This window comes from Xenopus tropicalis, chromosome 1, assembly GCF_000004195.4.
Source record: "Xenopus tropicalis strain Nigerian chromosome 1, UCB_Xtro_10.0, whole genome shotgun sequence".
In the NCBI taxonomy this organism is placed as follows: Eukaryota; Metazoa; Chordata; class Amphibia; order Anura; family Pipidae; genus Xenopus; species Xenopus tropicalis.
In genome coordinates, this window is record NC_030677.2 from 130,680,389 (window position 1) to 130,700,841 (window position 20,453).

The window sequence follows — 20,453 nt, forward strand, 5'->3', positions numbered from 1 at the left end:
CCTGCCTCCATCAATGTGCAAGGGTCCATACCCAGAGATCGCATGATTTATTGATTAGTGTAATAAACTCATAGCACTTGGAACAAATATACTTCCAAGTTAATTATCACCTTACAAAAAATACTGTTATATTTCAAATAAAAAATACAGTTTTATTGGTTTTGTGGCGATACTTCAGTGCCAGTTAAATACACAAATAGCACACAATCAAATGTAGAAATCCGGGGGCACCGATAAGCTTTGTCAAAATAAAAAAAAAATCCTTTTTCCCCCCCTTGTATTAGTTTCAAAGTCCTGCTTTGTCTCCAAATGCTTCTCTGTTGCCTTTTCATTCAGTCTCTCAATTTCTTCATATAAAATGCCAGGAGGCAATACTTGAGCCAGTTTCCATTGTACATTGTTTATGCAAATTTTAAACAGATATTATTTTTCCCTCTTTGATCATGTGTTTTCTAATCCAAAACCTTATCTTTGGTTAAGCAGAGCTACTACTTGAACCATTAATGCACGGAATTGAATTTCCTGTGACCTTGTGCTTTGTTTTATCTCTAGCTCGTTAACTTTGAATTTTTGCCTGTTACGTACATGAATTAAGTTTTATCTTTTATACTGTAGCTGCATGTACAAAGCTGCCATCATTTTACATGTCTGTCTTTAACATTTTGCACATTCTTAGTTCAAAAGGGTTTTTGCAGATGAGGACACTATAAATTGATGAAGCAGAATTTAATAGAACACTGTGGCTTAATGAAGAAGGAAAGGTACAGCCTGGGGTAGCTGGGAGAGAGCGATCCCATCCTTCTGTCTGGGATTCCAAAGATAGATTAGAGAAGGAAGAGGATCGCTCATTCACAGCTATGCCAGGCCGGTGTGGTTCTCGCCTAACAGGAGCACCAACCCAGGGTAAGTGATTGCAATCTTTGGGGTGTGCCTAACATTTTGGCACCCCCCAGTCATTGTACCTTTCCTTCTCCTTTAAAGAATATTGGAGAGGAACACCATTTACTATAATGTTTTATTAACAGTATGAAAAGTTTGTTCAGTGTTTTTATCTACCTTTTAAAAGAAACAAACCTCTCCCTTTTCTAAGCAAAGCTGCTGAGTAGCTTATTATTGGAGGGCTTCTCAGCAGATACCTCATTTTTTTATCAAAATCAAATGCAAAAGTATTAAACAGCTCCAGGCAGTGCTATTTTTATTAGATGGGTCAGCACACATGTTGGTAGTGAGTTAACACATTCAGTAACTTACTTCTTCTTTGGCTATACGCATATCATCCTTCACATCTGAAAAGACCGTGGGGCTTATATAGAAACCTTTCTCACCCCATGCACTTCCCCCGCATTCCAACTTTGCTCCTTCTTTCTTACCACTCTCAATCAATTCAAGAATTTTGTCGAATTGATCCTTGTCAATCTGTGCAACACAAAAATTACATAACAACTAATTACATGTAGCAAACACTGGAGAAAGGAAACAATCATTCATTTTCTTTATTGTTTAGCACATTATTTTTCTTTTCATCTTGCTCAATCAATTCAGTTGCTTACCTTAAACCCTTTTATGCAAAGTCTGAGATATAGATACAACCTATACTTAACTCCAAACACTCAGATGCAGAACCTGAGTCAGTGTATTTATTACTCTCACTAACACACAGGACTGTATACCACCATATATCTTAACATATTCAGCTTTAACTGAGCATACCTATAAATACAGTGAGGGTAAATATTTCTACTTACGGTAAACATTTGTTCCCAAGCTGCTCTTTGCACTTTACTGCAAGGAATGCTCATTTAAGATATGATATAAGATGTTAAGATATCTGGAGGTCTGCAGTCCTGTGTGTTAGTTAGAGTAATAAATGAATTGTGCATCAAAAGTCAATTTTCAGTGATCCATCCCGTCAGGCTAATTTTTCAGGGGCAGTAACTCATGACAACCAATTAGATTTTGCTTCCAAAATTGTACACTGTTTGCCTGCAGCTGGACAAACTAAGTAAGTCACTAATCTCTTTCCCCCATTTGTAATAAAAGGCACTAAATTTGCCCAATAGCAGTAAGCCATAGCAACCAAAAGCAGGTTACCAGTAAATCTTACCTGCTGATTGCTACGATTTACTGTTGCTGGGTAAACCTTAGTGACATTTATTACATGACCCCTTATGGGTTGTTACCCAGACAAACTTAACCAGTATTAGTAAATAAGCCTGGCTCACCAGGTTAACCTCTCCTAAATCAAGTCCTATACTTTTTCATTTGTTTATACTTTGCAGCTATTGCCTGGAATTTCTTGTCTCACCCAAGCTTGTCTAATACACCTATTACTGATTTGCCTGAATCAATATAAATTTATTTTGATTGTTACTATAGATTAACTGAAGAGCTAAACTTCAGCACACTCGACTTCATGTGCCAAGTAATTCTTCTAATCATTTAAAAAGGGTTAAGCCAATATAGGTTATGTATAGTGATGAGCAAATCTATCCCATTTCGCTTTGCCGAAAAATTCACAAAACGGAAAAAGATTCACAAAACTTTAACTTTTTTGACTCAACCGCGTCTCTTTTTTGATGCGGCTGCACCCTTTTTTGACAGGTCTAGTCACCACAATCAGAAGGTAATTAGCATTTACTGGTCATTTGTTTAAAACCAACATTTTCATTGCTTGCCATAGGATACTGTACATAAGCAAAGTTTGGGCCTTTTATTATAAATATATGGCCGTAGTAAGTGCCTGCTGTGTGTATGGCTGAAGACTTAGCAACTAGCCACCTTATAATGAAGAAAGTAAGTGCTAAAGTATGTAACAAGCTGTGTTGTGTGAGCTTTATTGTGTGCTTGAGAAAAGTACATTGGAAGCACATTAGAAGATACTCAGCATGCATGCCGCATTGTCAGTATAATATTACATAGGTATTTAATTAGCTTTATCTTATTTTCTTGTATAAATTACATACATTAGTGCAAATAGTTTTTAGAGAAAAATCTCTAAAGAGATATTTTACCTTTGACACTGAAATTCCCAACTCAGCTGGGAACTAATGGGGACACCATATCAGTACACAAAATTCAAAGGGGATTTAAAGCTTCGGATCGTTTTTCATGAAAAGTGATAGTATGATTAGGCACCTAATTTAAACTTGGCCAAAAAATAAGACTTCAGAATTAATCCTGCTTGTTAAAATTGCATAATCAACGAGCTCAGAGTTCTCGGGTATAATCTCTGAACTAAGATATGGACTTCTTATCTCTTTTTTATTTCTATGAACACATCAGAATTCAGTTTGGTAGAAGTTCAAGTGAGATGTTTAATCATGTGGATAGGCCAAGGACTGAACACAACACCTTGGAGAATTGCCAAAGGGGACCAGTTATTTGCTTGCACATTTTGATCCCTAAGCAGAAAATCCCTGGGAACCTGGCAAATTTACATTGCAGTGATGTAGCTGGATTTTTTTGCATGTGCAATTATAATGCCTTTTGGGTTTAATTAAGTATACACATAATTCAATAAATCTAAAGTCTAAATATACTGTGAATGAGATTTCACAGTACTCCAGTTGTAACTGGGGTTTTGCTCATAAAACAAGGAAATGCATTGATGATGTAAAGTATCAAATAGCAAATATCAAATGTATACTTTTCTTTTACATTAATATACTATACATTTATAAAGCAAGAAGAACCTTTAATAAAAAAAATTGGGTTTATGCCCTTCAGTTTTCTACTGAGCTAGCTTAGCAAGTGATAAGTAGGTACAGGTATGGGATCTGTTATCCAGAAGAAAGCATCACCTTATGGGAAGGCCGTCTCCCATAAACTGCATTTTTATCAAATAATTTAAATTTTTGTAAACTGATTCCTTTTTTCTCTGTAATGGTAAAACAGTACACCTTGTACTTAATACCAACTAAGATATAAGTCATCCTTGTTGGACACTTAGGGACAATTTTATCAAAATGTGAGTTTAGAACTTAATACATAGAAACCGACACATAAATACATAAACACCTACCTATTCATTCCTATGGGATATTTTGAAGTGTATTTATCAATAAGTGAAAATTAGAACTCACTATTTAATAAATCTAAAAATCCTGTAAGAACGTGCATGAGTTTTTATGTATTAAGCTCTAAACTCACATTTTGATAAATCTGGGAAGGAGATCTAAATTACAGAAAGACCCCTATTTGGAAAAAGCCAGGTCCAGTGCATTCTGAGTAGACAGTTCTTATACCTAAACAGGATTAATTAAAAAATCTTTGGTATCTTTGTGGCTAAGCTAAATATCCATTGTCACAATAAAATGTTTTATTATGTCCCCCTGGGATCTATTCCAGTTTCATTTTATGACTGAGGAATTTCTTGTATATGGGTTGAAAGCCTTCAGGCTGGATGAAGGATGCCCTTCAAGAAGAGCTTATAGCCCCCAGATTTTTACAGGGGCATTGATAAACATGCTTCTAAAAATCCCATAGGAATGAAAATTCGCATATCGAATATCAAGTAAAACTTGTTTGAATAAAAAAATTGAATACCTTGAATTTTTCGAATTTACAAACTCGAAAAATTTGAGTTTGAAAATATGGCTTGACTTCGCCTAGGGCAACTTCCACTGACTTCTACAGAAACTCACAAGCTTTAAGATGGCAAATTTTTACATTCAAGTTTTCAGGGTTTTTGCACTTAATAAATACCAGACATTCAAGTTTTTGAAACATAATTAGAATTTGAGTTTTTTTTAGTACAAAAAGAACCCCAAATTGTGAAAAAAAATAGGGGCACATTTACTTATCCACGAACGCTCCGAGCGTTCGTTTGATCGGTCCAATCGTATTTTCCGCAACTTTTTCTTACCTTGCGCTACTTTTTCGCCGTTTGTGCCATTTTTTCGTATTTTTAGTGCAAAAAAAAAACGGATCGGTTTTGCCGCTGTTTACAATCATTCGGTACGAAAATTTCGTGACTTTCGGATCGCCCATACGATATTATCGTGACTAATACGATTTTTTCGGAAGCATTTTCGTGTTATTTGCGATCTTCAGAAATTTTCATTTCCAATACGAATTTTTCCCATTCGGGATTCAAACTCGTGTTTTGATAAATCTGCCCCATAGTGTCTCCTAAGAGACATGTACTTAATGACCCTTGCAATCTTGAATGAGCATTTTAGTTAACACTTGATGATGTGGCTGCAGGCTGCCTATCATATATGGTGACCTTTGCTGTTGCATTACCCCAGGCCATTTTGCACACATTTTCATATAGAGCACCAACAATCTACTACCTATTATAAAGTATTTACATTCATGCTCATGGGTGGATTTTCATAAAGGCTTGGGGAGGCTAAGCAGCTCTTTCACACAGCTGGCAGCACCTGGGTATGCAACTTCATAACTGTTTTTCCTAAAAGAGCCCCTGTGCAGGAGTCCATGTACTTTCAATAAATCTGTAACCTCTATTTTGGCTCAATAACTGCCTATGTAGCCTTTAGCCTCCCCAAACAAACAAACCCCCCCCCCCCACCTATGCTCATGCTTAAGATTTAAACTCATTTGAGAATCTAATTTCTGGCTCCAGAAAGGGCTTTAAGAAAAACAAAAACATGAAAATCAAGATAGTAAGGCCTACCTGTGGTCCTTGGTTTACACAAGGAGAAAGAGGATCTCCAAGAACACGTTTTTTGGCCCTTTCAACACTCTTACGCACAAATTCATCATAGATTGGTTCTTCCACAAATATCCTGGATCCTGCTATGCAGCACTGGCCCTGATGGAAGAACAGGCCATTGTGTGCATGTTCAACTGCCAAATCCACTGTGGGGAATAAAAGGGGTGCCATTTAAGTGTTACCTTTAAGATATCTACTGTATACCAAAAGATATTTTTCTTTTAAAAAGTCAACAAAATACTACTAACAGTCTGCATCTGCAAAAATGATGTTGGGGCTTTTTCCACCAAGTTCAAGAGTGACTCTTTTAAGGTTGCTCTTTCCTGCTGCTTCTTTTATCAGTTTTCCAACCTGGATTAAGAGAAGAATAAGAACTGCATGAATCATTTTATGGGAACACATTGCTAAATCTCCAAGAGCACTGCATGTGGACTTGGGTGGTTCTATTTAGATCAGTGTTCTTATTAAAAGTAAATTGTCCTCTGCACTGCCGTTATCCAGTGTTTTATGTTAATAAAATATGTCACAAAAAATAATTGTCCTCAGTACCTCTGTTGAACCAGTGAAAGCTACTTTGTCTATTTCCATATGATAGGCTATAGCTGCTCCTGCTGTTGGTCCATATCCTGGTACAATATTCACTACCCCAGGAGGAATTCCTGCCTGAAAGAAAATGAATAAAGTTATTTGCATTTGCAATGGAAAACAAATAACACTGGGATTAAATAGAGTGTAAATATAAAACAAAAGGAATTGGAGGTGTATCATATAAACACACAAAACTAATTTAACTACTGAACAAAAGGCAGCTTAGCTTTTCACACCCATGTCATATTTATTTCTGCTTGTAGAGACAACATGCAATGTAAGATTTGCTAGCCTTGCTAACCTATACTTCATGTGACTGATAATTTACTTAGACAAAAGTATTAAGCAAAAGAGTCTTTCTTTTGTGAAAGTATCATTTTCTTATAGGACAGAGTGTGCAAATATTCTTAATTGTTTGCTTTAACTTAATCAAGTGGCAAAACCTTGCATAAATGTATTATTAACAAGGAAGATAAGCAGGCGCTAATTCTCTTTTAAGCTGATGTCCCATGGAGATTTACGCGACTTCTGAAAACCGAAGCCATCCAGTGGAAAGGCATTTTGGCCCACAGTAGCAGAGATCTATCATGGCAGACCAATCTCTCCAAAATGTCATTCCACAGCATCACTTCGGTTTTCCGAAGTGACGTGAAGTTGTCTGCAGGAGGAAACTTTGCATGACTTCGGAAAACTGAAGCGACGCGTAGGCCTTTCCACCACTGCCCGCGGTAACAGAGATCTACCGTGGGGGACCCACCCCCAGCCACCAATGAATACAATACCAGTTAATAGCTGCTGCGATTCATCTATAATAAAAGGCAGGGAGCAAAGGTAAAAAAACATGGCATATTGTGCTCTTTTTTTGCACTTTGCACACTGTCTTCTACATGGTAAATTACCATTTTTATATAATCCTCTAAGCTTTGTAAATATTGTCACTTCCTAAACAAATAATAACAAAGGGTGTGAGGGTTTAGAATGATTATTGTACATACAAAGTAGCTAGAAGATAGATGATTGATGGATAGATAGGTAGAAAAAGATTGATACTGTAGCTAGATAGATAGATAGATCTTTAGCATAGCTGTAAAATTTTTAAAAACAAATAAATGCATTAGACCTTATTATGATTAGTTTTTTTTTCTCACCTCTTTTATTAATGATCCCATGTATAGAGCAGTCAGTGGTGTTTGTTCAGCTGGTTTGATGACAACTGTGTTACCACAGCATAAAGCAGGAGCAATTTTCCAAGCAAACATCACCAACGGAAAGTTCCACTGTTTAATAAATACTTTAAAAATTAGTTATCATATAATTTCCTAACACTGGAAAAAAACACCACATTAATGGACAGGACCCTGATTTACGCATGCTTATATGTTTATGCTTAGCAACCCAATCTATCCAAAACCCCACCCATTACGTGGTAAACCCTACACTTCTCTAATTTGTAGCTATATGTTCTCTAAACCAGGATAAATGTAAAATAATACAGTACCTTACTTTAATCTCCAATAAGATAGAGTCTTCATTTACTATGTGTGAGTCAAGGTGCAAAAAAACAGGAGTAAACCGTCATGTTATTTGCACACTGAACATTGTTCTGCATTTGACTCCATAGATGTTGGCCCTTGGCTCCATTACTAAGCTCAAAGACCTGCACTTCTCTCATGAATGCAGCACTGCCCACATTTGGCAGCACTGCATTCATGATAGGAGGAATAGTGGTGGTAGGCAGAAGCTGGGGCCTGTAAACAGAAGCAAGAACTGGATTGCCTGGCAACTTCCTGGGGCTCATTTAGTATCAATGGGCGAATTCCCACTTTTGCAGTAGCCCATGGTGAACATTTACTTCATTATTCTTCCTGAAGCTGGTTCAACAAACCATTAGTTCCTTTGGATTACGACCCAGATGCAAATTTGTCCAGTGTTTATAAATGTTACTAAAGGGCCCCAACTGAACTTGATTATCAGTCCTAACCAGAATTGCATGAGATACATTCAGACCTGGACTAGTGATCTGCTGCTATAAGAAAAGAAAAAGAAGTGTTGAAATGCCAGGGCCTATTTTGAATCCCAGTCTGGTCCTGGATATATTACACTAGTTATTTCATATCAACACTATGGAAAAGCTCACACTGCAACAACATCAGTTCCCAGAGGTGTAACTACAGAGTAAGCAGTCCTGCACCCTCCAGGGAGCCCAGGTCTGCTTCCTCTGGGGCCCGTAGCACACACACAATTTTTTCTGCACTACAGGTCACCAGCGATTTCACCCTTGAAGGTTTGGAGGCCCTGAAAAAGATGTTCCCATAGGGCATGGGCTCTCAAACTTCTGCCACTGTCAACCACCCATGTAAAGCTAGCCCTAAGAATATTCCATAGACATAGACACACATGGCTATTTAAGACGAACATAAACAAAGTAAATTTTACATACTGGGATTATTTGTCCACATACTCCAACAGGCTCATGTCTTGTAAAAGTAAAATAGTCACCATCTAATATTCAAGACAAAAGACAAATTGCAAAAAAGTACCACTGTAAAATACACACATATGCATACATATTATATTGCACCAAACCACTTCAACCTGGTCTCAAAAAAATGTGCTATGACCAATTAGAATTTGCGAAGTTCTAACAGTCTAATGATGACTGTTACAATGGGAAAGGTAACTTTTTAATGTAGGCATTTTTTTCCTATTGTTGACTTTTATTACATTGCTCTAATTTAATTTTTCACGGCCTACACCCTCAGTTAACCAGTAAAGGGATGCAAAAGGTATGTATAAAACATTTTCATTTAAGATCAATGCAAGCACAAATTATATTTATCATCAGGAAAGCTACACACAAAATCATGAATAATAATGTGCATGTCCTCTTTACTAGCGCTTGGGATGTACCCCTGGTGGCGCCCTTGCAGTAGACTTTAATTGAACATGCTCACTCTAATTTCTTCTTGGCTGTGTGCACAAAAAAATTCTTTTGTGCGCCCTTTTAAAAAACTGGCGTGTACAAAACTATGTGTTCACACAAAATTCTTTCTGTGTACCACAATTTATTGTGTGAACTGGTCTTAAATTTGTGTGCATGCACCTATGCACATCTTAGAGGGAACAGTGACTATATCTCATAGAAAAGAGTGAAGCCTATTTGTTTTGAGAATACCTTTCACCTTTTGAAACATTATTCTATAGAACGATATGTTTGAGTCCTCTCAATTAATGTCAAAATTAAATAAACATATTTACCATATAGGAATAAAAGCATACCCTTATTTAACATTTTGGTTGTCTTATTGGAAGTAGTCTCTGTTTAATGCAAAGTGACTCTAGTTGGGAAAATACATTATTGTTTCTACATTTTCTAGCAAAACAGAAACAATTTTCTCAAAGTTAGACTTAGATTATTATAGAAATTCCCTAAACAGTGGTGTAACTATAGAGTAAGTATACCCTACAGTTTCTGGGGGGGTGGGGGGTACCAGGGAACACCAGGACCCCGAGTGAGGGCCCTGGCAGTATCGAATTTGCGCACTTACTGCAAACTAGCTTCACTGAGCAGGCAGGGGGGCAGGAAGTCCATCCAGACTGTCAAAAAGTATTGCTGCTTGTGCCTAGGTATTTATTATGCTCAACTTGCAGCGCATTGTTTCTTTTTAACCAAACCTGTTAAAGTACATGACCTGCGCTTTTGAAGGTGAGTGCTAGCCAGAAGGGGCAGGGTGGATATTTACTATGGCAATACTATAGCTCCATCTGCTCCATCTCCACACTCGAGCTCCAAATGTTATCACATCATATAATGCTATCACGTAACAAAGTGGTAAATTGCCTTACCCATTGGTATTGTACGGCCTTGGTTTTTGTCAGCCCATCCTGCACAGTAGCGCAGTGATTTAATAGCTCCAGGTATATCTCCATAATAGGATGCAGCAAATGGCTTTCCACCATCAATAGATTCCATGGTCTATAATACGAAAATATATGACAATTTCCATTTGTATTTTCAAAATTGCTATTAATGTTCACATATGATATTGTTAACAACTGAGGAATAGGATCACTGTAATTTAAATAGTTTACATAATTAGTATAATTGCTTTCCTAATACACTGAAATATTCTCCATTTCCAAGCTTGCGAGTGATATATGTAAAATAGTTATGCTGCTTTCTATTTAATAAGCAAGTTCTATTTTAATTTCACCTGATGGTAGAGTTTGGGCAATCTGAATTACTCACACTTAGTATTGACCTATCACGTTCCACAAGGTCAGCCAACTTATTAAGGATCCTCCCCCTTTCAGAAGCATCCAGCCTTCGCCATGGGGACCCTATCTGGAAAGCTTCTCTTGCTGCTTTCACAGCCTTGTTCACATCTTCCTAGAAGGCAAAATATTGTTTTATGTAAATCATACACATGCACACAAACTGTACAACTACTTCTGTTTAATGTCCACTTTGGACCTTCCAAATGTCGCAGAAGAACAATAATCAGGGAAACATAAAGTAAATAAATGATTTCTGTTATCCTTTTTGGCAGGGATAGAGGTAGAAATGAAAATTCAAAAGAAGGAAATGCAAATGGTTGCTGGATGATCTTTATAGTTTTACAGTTTTATCTACTTTTTGTCAGGTATCTGACCCACAGGGTTAAATCTCTTACTGGCTGAGTGGTACCTGTAACCTAGATAACTAGATCATAGTGCAAATGGAATCAGGTTATTGGATTTTCCAGGTGGTTCCACTGAAGGTGATCAAGGTCCACTAAAGGGTTTCACAGAGGTTAAGTGGGATCCTACCAAGTGTGTCCTCAGAGAGGAGTGTCAGTGTATAATACACTCTGAAACTGTGTTTCTATGACTGTTTTACGTCAACTCCATCATTGGTACTACGTGAGTACTTAATTTTGTATGCTAAATAAATATTTGTTATAGGTTCAAGAACACCTGGCATCCATAAATCCTGTTTGTGCAGCTGAGAGGTAAAGTACTCCAACACATCTTCCTTCGTGTACACATGTTTGCAAGGCCCAGCTGAGACTGAGGGTCTAACGTAACTGGTGCTCTACACCAGTAAATTGTGACCTAGTCCTTGGTGGAAAAATAAGGATGACGCTTCTACATTATTGAAGGAGGAGGACTACGAATGTAAGGCTGATGCCACACGTGGCGTTTTTCCGCTGCGTTTTTTCTCAGCCTAAAAATGCTGTACAAGCCACACAGCCCAAGACTATGGCGTTTTTCAGCCTAGTACTGGTGGCGTAAGCAAATCCCGTTTCCATGGTGCTAAATAGCAAAAAACGCTGCGTATTTCCGCTAGGTCTGGCAGCTGCCTTTGCGTATACATAGGAATAGCTTGCTTTGCAAATACTGGCGTATTTCGGCCTACGCTTGAAAAATCTGTGCTAAGGCGTTTTCTAGCGTATTTCCGCTAATAATTAATAATTTTGCATCATAAACAGCAAATTTAAAGACTAGGGATTACATGATTTGTGCAGATTTTGAAACCATTTGAGAAATAGCCATACTGAGTAGGCCATAATTAACTTTAGGTAAGTAAAACATATTTGTATCTAATTAGATGTAGCAGAAACAGTAAAAATGAATGTTGCAAAGACTTGTGTTCTAGTTTCTTTTGCAATGCAAAATGATGCAAATTCCTAGTTATGTTGGCATTAGTGGTTTAGAGAACCCAAAGATGTGTTTATAAATGACCCCTATAAAGTTTATTTGCTAAAAATTGTAGGGGGCATTTATCTGCACATTTATATACTCGTGCCTGCCTGCCTCACTCCCTCTGGTGAATTGGGCACAGGTATATAAATTATTACAGTGCAGCGGGTCGGGAAGGGTTCTGGTTGGGAGGGGCAGTTTAGGATCAGACATGGCTTGGATGTTTGCCAACTCACTACTACTCAAAGTATTTATTTGACTCTAACAACAGCAGTACAAATCAGGAGTGATAAATTCAAGGCAATATGACTAATACAATGTACTATCAGCTATTTGTAACATACCTTATCTCCTTCTTCCACCTCACATATTTTCTCTCCTGTAGCTGGATTGTAGACAGGGAACTTTTTCCCACTTACAGAATTGTGCCATTCATTGTTTATAAAAATCTACAAGACAAAGGAACCCACATATTTTACAATGTTGTGGTATGGTTTAACGTGTTATAGTAACATTTCTAAATTGTCTACTGATAACTATTATTATACCAGCGTATTAAACAATTATTATTGTAAAGAACAGGCAAAACTAAACGGCATTTACTAAAGTGTGATTTTTTTTCTGGTCTGGCTTTTTGTCACAGAAAACACAAATTTGTTGTGGGGAAAAAAAGCCTTTTTTACACAATTTATTATGCAACAGAACCAGGACTATTCCAAACACAAAAATATGCAATCTGAAACCTGTCGAAATCATGCAGTCAAGACAATGGCAGATGTCCCTTTTACAATTGGAAGATCTTTCTCTGCTTTATCGGTTTAAAGGTTTTCATGTTGTTTGACATTGGCTTTTGTGCAACAATATGAAAAAGTATTTTGAATGCCATTTGTGGAAATTTGTTTTTTCGTGGTTTCAAACAAATACAAAACCAAAAAAAAAGTCTCAGCCAATAGCTCCACTGAATCAAATGTCAAAAAGAATTTATATTTAACAAATGGCAGGTAGAAATCTGAAAATGAATTAACAAATCTACCAGCAACTCATATCATGCACATGATTTATACATGTTTGTATTAGGTATAAAGGGTTGTTGCAAATTACTTGAAGACCATTTGGCATTAAATAATAAAAATGTCTGGCTGTGGTTGTGAAGGAGCCTTGCCAAAAGGCACATATTTCCCTCAGATGTTAGTGGGTAGGACTTATTAATAATACATTTGTAGTTAACTGTACATGGTCAGATAATTGACTCCTGTACGCATGGCTAGTTACATGCCGGTTTCAAAGGAAATGGGATTTAAAAGAAAACACAGGAAGCTACAGTTTGATTAGTGACAAAGTTTAGGGCAAGGAATTACATTCAAATTATTTTATTGTATTTGGTGCATTCAATTGACTGCAAAACAGAGAACTGAATGTTGCCATAGCCGTGGCTGAATATCAGGCACACACTGTGCTCATTTCACTCTACACACTGCTTGCGGACCTCTGGACTGACCTGCCCTCATCATGCTATTCAAGTGTTCTTGTTCTAAACAGAGACCTCTCTGTTAGCTGCAGACAAAATTTGAATTCAGTTATTGTCCCACCTTCCTTTCTATAGAATTCCATAAGTTTATGAATGAAATTTCTAGTGCAATCCATAAGTGCTTTGCTCATTTATGCACCAACAATTTCCAAAAGTCAAATTAATGGGGTTTTGTCCTCTAATTTACACATTTGAAAATGTGGATTGTTTGACAGAGGACTCTGACAATAAAATTATTTCTATAACATGCATATGCTGAATGTATTTTACCTAAAGTTTAAATGGAGCAATACACACGTTACATCAATTAGTGTATTTAGAAAGCTGTGGATTTTGCACAAAGAACTACACTATCTTGCCTGCCAATCCGCTCAGTGTCCCCTACCATTTTACCAAAGACGCTTCCTGGATTGGGTTATAGGATTATCCCTAGGGTATAGGTGCTTTAATTATGTTGTGACCACATGACAGGGTTTGGAATCATCCATTGATTGCAAATGTATTCTGTTTTGTGTGAATCATTTTGCTTATCAATAAAGAACATGTAAACTACAAAACTAGAATTTATACAATTTCTAAAAAAAACTTTTTGTGAGATTAACCTAAACAGATTGTCTTGGAGAAGAAAGAAATTTATGTATTTTTTTTATTTCTTTTTTCTGTCCTCCATTCAATATACTCAGCATATTTACTTCTTGATGACACATTCAACCAACCTCAGTACGAACTGCAAACACTATTTATGCTGCTCTGCTGGATCTGGAGAACAAGCAGGCTGAGATTTCTTATAGAAGCTGCCTACTACAGGTATGAACTCTATGGACCTGAAAACTGTGTGACTTTCTGCCCTACCTTCATGATAGGCAGAAGCCATCTCTAAAACTGTGACTAAAACTGTCACTCTTGCAATAATTGAATGACATTTGAGAGAACTGTGCAAACATAGTAAGTGCTAGCATAACGCCCAAGCTCTAAAATATGGTCACGCTTTTCTGAAAAGCGTAAGCTATTTATTTCTCAGGGTAAACTGAGACATACGATCAACACACTAATAGTGACAAAGTAACAAATGAGGGCTTTGCATGGGGATAAGTGACTGGCTGGACTCCTGTATGGCTCTGCAATTAGATCCCTCATGAGCAATTGTGTCTGTACTTACAGTGATTCAAACCACTTGATGATAATTTTACTCTTGAATCAGCCAAGGTTAGGGGAAATATAGTTATAATAAGATTGTGTTGTATTTTTTAACTTAACTTTTCCTGTAACACCAACCAGTTTTATTTATTTTTTAAAACATGGTTATATGTACAGTATAATACACTGTTAAATTACACATCAATGATTCAATGATTATTTGCTGATTTCCCTTAAATAGCTTTAATGTAGCTTAAATTTGCCTTACAATCTGCTTCTTCATTCTTATAAAACTAGCCTACATTGCTGCAGTGGTTAAAAAATGAGCCCAACTTACCCTACCATAAAGACAAATAAATCTAAATAATAAAGCATGACAGTGCCTCATTTTTCACAGGAAATCTATTAAAAGTTTGTTTTGGACAATTATGTTTGGATAGCACTGTTTGAGTGCAAATCATGATTTTTAGCACAAAGGGAGAATATGCCACAGGGGACTTATTTTATATTATTGTTCTTAAGGGCCATGACAGATGGGGAGATTAGTCGCCCGCGACAAATCTCCCTTGTTGCGGGCAACCAATCTCCCTGAAATGCCATCCCACCGGCTAGAATGTAAATCGCCGGTGGGATGGCACAAGCGGCGCCAAAATCGTTGAAGTTTCCTCTCAAGACAAGTTCGGCAAATCACCGCACTGCATATGCCATTCCACTGGTGATTTACATTCTAGCCGGTGAGATGGCATTTTGGGGAGATTAGTCGCCTGCGACATGGGAGATTTGTCTGTCATCTGTCACGGCCCTAAAGGGTAAAACTATCATAAAGAAATTTGAACTTCATTTATCACAGTATCTGCAACTGCATGATAGGTGATAGGGAGACAATGACAATGAGTTCCCAATTCTATAAAGGTGCAACCCGTAGAGGGATATATCCCAAGGCAAAACAACCTGTATAAGCAATGGCAGCCTTATCCAAGAATTATGTTTTATGTGTCTACAGATTATTTCTATGTACATTATTTACATGTATAAGATTCCAATGGACATAAAAACAATCTTTTTTAAAGATAACTGTCAGCACAAATTGTTTAGCACAAATAATTACATTAATCTTTTCATTGCCTTTCGACAAATGTCCTGTAGGTCTAATTAAACTGCAATAACAATTTCAATTAAAAACAAAAAAGCACTAGCCAGAAGATAAACTGATTAAAGTTGTTATATTGAATCTTTGTGCATAGTCTAAAATATGCAAACTTCTAGAATCTTTTAATGATGAGCATTTGTCAGTCTTAAACTGGCCATACACGTAGCGATCTGACGATGTTTCGTGCAACCATCGGCTGCACGAAACATCGTCAGATCCGCCACACACCATCAGGGCTGAAACAGATTTGACGGCAGATTTTGGTCAGGCGCCTTCTATGGCGCCCGAGCAAAATTTTCTAACCTGGCCGATCGGCGAGTCGACCGATATCAGCAGCTTCCTGCGATATCGGTCGACTCGCCGACATGCCATACACGTACCGAATATCGTACGAAACAAGGTTTCGTACGATAGTATCGGTGCATGTATGGACAGCTTTAGGGCTATGTGTAACTTCATGCAATTTAGGGTGGTGCACGTAAATGCAAAGGCTTTCATTTGTAGTAGAGTTTTATAAAGAGGAAAATACTCAAATAAAGGTAGTTATTACGTCTAAGAATCTTTATAATAGTGATAATAATAGTGATATAATAGAAGTGTGTATACAATTTCAGCTGTTTTATTGCATAAAGAACAGCAACTGAGCTGCCGTTTTGTGAATAGTAAGAATAATGTAAGATGGGACAAAGAAAAACAAAACAGTCCTGCTGTTAGGATTTGAGCACATTTTCACTAACAGGCACAAATCAGCAGGTATTTCATTGCTTGGGAAAAAGTGCTGGTAATACAGTTACGGGAATTGCTGCAGGTTATTTCTATTATTCGTAGGCAATTACCACAAATATGGAGCACTGCCAATAAAAAGCTCATAACAATTCCTCGAGTTTTGTAACCACAGCAGTTATATTTTTTGTTGTTGTTGCTGAGAAAAACACACCACTTATGACGCTGCTTTCCCCAGTCTGCCAAATCATAGCACGGGTAAATGTGTTTTGACACTTCCCACGTGATAACTCATATAATCCAATTAGTGAGGGTGACTGTACAGAGTGGAAAAAAAACAAAAGGCTCTCAGTCTCAGTGTACACCCCCACCACAGGTGTATAATTGCTATTACTATTATTACTCCAATTTTTTTTATATAATATGTTCAAGCAATATCACACCTGGATTGGTATCTGGATACGCACAGGGACACATGATGGTAAGTCTTAAGTGTGATTGACTTTTTTAATACTTGCAGAAGGAATGGGTGAGTGCCATCAGGTTTCATGACAAACTGAGCAGAAGAATCCCTTGGCATACTGTATCTTCCTGCTGTTTTCAAACATTGTACGGTGTATAATGTAAATTGTTTGCCTTTTTTATATCATTAACAGAGCTTAAATGGGGTCCGAGGCCATTTACTACAACAATAATAGTGTTCTTGTCCACGTGCTAATTATATTACAAGGGAGGTTTTCTGCTTACAGTAATTCAGCTGAACCTCTACCCCCATTATCTGGGTCCTGAGTGCTGCAGTTCACAACAGCTGTGGGCCTCCTGCTTGACATTTATTAAAGGGACAGTACTACTTACAGGCATGGTATTAGTTTGAAAATACAATAGAGTAAAAAGAATTAACATATTATATTACATTTTACCCATAGCAATTCCACTTAGAAGATTCCTGATGGACTTAAGTTGCAGAAATGTTTAACCCTTTCCATGATACGTGTCTTTGATCTTGCTGTGCCACAGTGTGGCGTAGCTCAAAGAGCAAACCATACATGTAAAATCTACAGTGGCACTTTAAAACCAGCAATGTAGGTTTGACTCGCTTACTAATTGGTTATACAAATTAACCATGATTGTTCCCTGAATGATTTTTACTCAAGTAAATATCAAGAGTGAATAGCCTAATTAGTAAGCATAGAAATTACATTTTGTGCCATTTTTCTTTGAGAAAGGTCAGTTATTTTTCACTATGACTATTATTTATGTTAATATATTTTGCAAGGATTTATTGTATCTGGAAATGACTTAAATACCTCTCCTCAGTTTATAAAGGATAAAGTAAATGTATATAAAATTAAAAAGCTTTCCCCAATAACCCAGCGCATGTTGCCACAAGGCACTACATTAAGAGGAATTTAACACCCTGCTAAGTTTATCTGAGCTACTAGTAACAGCTACTAAACTCCAGAAAATAATTTGCTATAGTAAATACTGAGAATTACCTCTGCTAAAACACACGTAGAGACAGTTATCAGTAAGTGATCAGCATTGTCTATTTTAGTAGGCATGACAAGTAGCTGCTACTAGTAGCTTTGTGTGTCTTCACCCTTAAGATCTGAATGCCATCAAAAATAGCAGCTTGCTTGGGCAGAGTTGCTAAAGTTTTACAGAGGACTTTGAAATCAATACTACGATTAGCAATGCATTAAAGCAATATAGATAAAATAATTATGGAGCTTTTTGCAGAATACCTTTTTCTTTTTAGACCTGATGTAGTTATTATTGAAATATTCTTTTGGCAGGTGTGAGTTGAAGGGCTCTAACTGCATATTTCATTGCTACATTTATACTGTATTTACTTGTCAGTTTGCATTGTTTAGCAAAAAACATAACACAATAAAAGGATATACATGATGATGAAATAAATACCTTAATCTCACAGTGATTAAGCTCTTTTTCTCTAGTAAAAGGAACATTGTAAATACAAAGAGAAAAGTTGGCACTGACATTCATATTAGAGTTCACTGATTTATAGCACAGCGATCTTACCCCAGAGCAGTTAGAGGATAGCTGATATTGTGTGCTAACAACTACCACACCTTTGTACTCTCACACCTCACAGTGTAAATGCCAGTTGCACAGAGAACCTGCTTTTCAAAAATCAATTCTTCAGACTTATTGCTAATCAGGAAAAGTACCATTTGTATAACTCCATATAGCAAAATTACATAATGCTCTGTAGATAATTTTAAAAATCATATATGCAATTCAGCAGGTTTAAAATGCATGAGAATGTATAAAGCTGCAAGTTACACAATGGTTGAAAGGCCAAAGGTTGAATATTTGTGCTGCAGTGAGTTAAACAATTGTTAGAATTCATTACAATCTTATACTCGGATACAACACTTTAAATAAATGCATTTTTGTACAAATATTGTATTTGTAATCCATATGCATAATACTTGTGTTTAGATGTTTTTTTTCTATAACACATTTGGGAATTGGACAGTGTTTAAACCATTTTTGATCAATTAACATAGTCAAAGGCTTTTTAATCAGTCTTAGATAAATACACTCTCATCTTTACATTAAGTACACAAACCTAACTGCTTGTGAGGTAATTCTGAGCCAGTGTTTGTTAAACCATATGAATTGTTTGCTGTCTGGATTGTATCCTTCTGTTTATGAACAAGAACCTACCAGTTAACTTTGCAGACATGGAATAATAATAAAAAGCAGATTCCTAACACATGCGGCAGTACATGATTTCACAACTGCATTTTTCTTATCCTCTAGAGCTGTAAACAACCCGGCGTGCCATGCCATTTTTAATCAAAACATGCAATTTGTCATTGTGTTTTCAAAAATAGTGTGTAAGAAAGAAGTAAGTATTTTTGGAAAGATGATATGATATGAATGGCTGTTTGTTGTTTAATAGATGTATGTATTTGGCATGAAAAGACAAAGCAGATAACAGTCATTTTACAAAACAGGTCACATTTTTCCATTTGTGCACTCGCTGGCCTGCATTCCAGCAGTCTCTCGATATGAAAGTCTAAAGGACACCAGTCCAACAGTCTGTGTGAGTTTAATGACTCTGCACTGCACTTTATAAACTGCAACCAGCTGTTTTTTAAAGGTCTGCATTTAAAATAAAATTTAATATTTTCTGCTGGTTTTAAAGTATATCATTGTAGAAAGATATTTAAGTAAATCATCATTTACATTTTCTTCCTGCTGGTGGAAGGATTAATTCAACCTTATTGCAGTCTGGGGATACCACCTACTTACTGTCAAGTAAAAATATTATCTAGTTGCTCACCACAAATACATTTTATTCAGTGACTCGGCCGTTAGGATGCTTTTCCCCCTATGAATCTGAATCATTAAATATAATATTTTCCCTCCTTCACAAAGACATGAACATATGACCGCCTGCAAAAAAACACATGGAAAAAAATAAAAGGTAAGGGGGGAAAATGGGAAAAATTATATTTTGCCTTACCTTTCTGTATTTTATCTCCAAGTTGCTTATTGGAGCTGGCAAATCTTGAGGAAGGGTTTTCTCGGACATGTTTGAAGCCTCTTTACTCAGACAGGTGGATTAAACTGAAGTAGTAGCAAAGCTGACGGACTTTTTCCCCTGACTGAAGGCTCAGCTTTCTTTTTTGCTCCTTGTTCAGATTGGACGCATTATATTTGCATACAGAGATGTGATTGGATAATTCCCTTCATAGTCAGGAAAGAGCGAACACTAGTAAAAGAAGTACTGCCTACTAAATGCTTTCACTTTGATCTGACATTTACAAGTGTTTTTTAGACTGGGAAGACATGCGTCTATATGTGTGGTTGTATGCGTGTGTGTTTTGTTAATAGCTTTCTTACATTAGATGTATAAGTGAAGTGTCATTTCCCAGCAGAGATTAACAATGACGCAAAAATTCATTCATAGTCTTTTAAACTGACTGACTTTT

At 36.7% G+C, this 20,453-nt stretch overlaps 1 protein-coding gene across 1 annotated transcript in view; it reads right to left on the reverse strand.

Moving 5' to 3' along the window:
* Positions 1-20,076, reverse strand: part of aldh1a1 (aldehyde dehydrogenase 1 family member A1) — a 32,089-nt gene extending 12,013 nt beyond the window's left edge. Inside the window, exons 1-10 of the mRNA NM_001032315.1 lie at positions 19,985-20,076; positions 12,292-12,396; positions 10,515-10,655; positions 10,112-10,241; positions 8,706-8,767; positions 7,414-7,542; positions 6,227-6,340; positions 5,926-6,028; positions 5,639-5,823; positions 1,252-1,416 (exon numbers count right to left, since the gene is read on the reverse strand). Coding sequence (NP_001027486.1) covers positions 1,252-1,416; positions 5,639-5,823; positions 5,926-6,028; positions 6,227-6,340; positions 7,414-7,542; positions 8,706-8,767; positions 10,112-10,241; positions 10,515-10,655; positions 12,292-12,396; positions 19,985-20,053 — 1,203 coding nt within the window. The 5' untranslated portion in view covers positions 20,054-20,076. The remainder of the gene's footprint in view (positions 1-1,251; positions 1,417-5,638; positions 5,824-5,925; positions 6,029-6,226; positions 6,341-7,413; positions 7,543-8,705; positions 8,768-10,111; positions 10,242-10,514; positions 10,656-12,291; positions 12,397-19,984) is intronic.
* Positions 20,077-20,453: the final 377 nt, after the last annotated feature.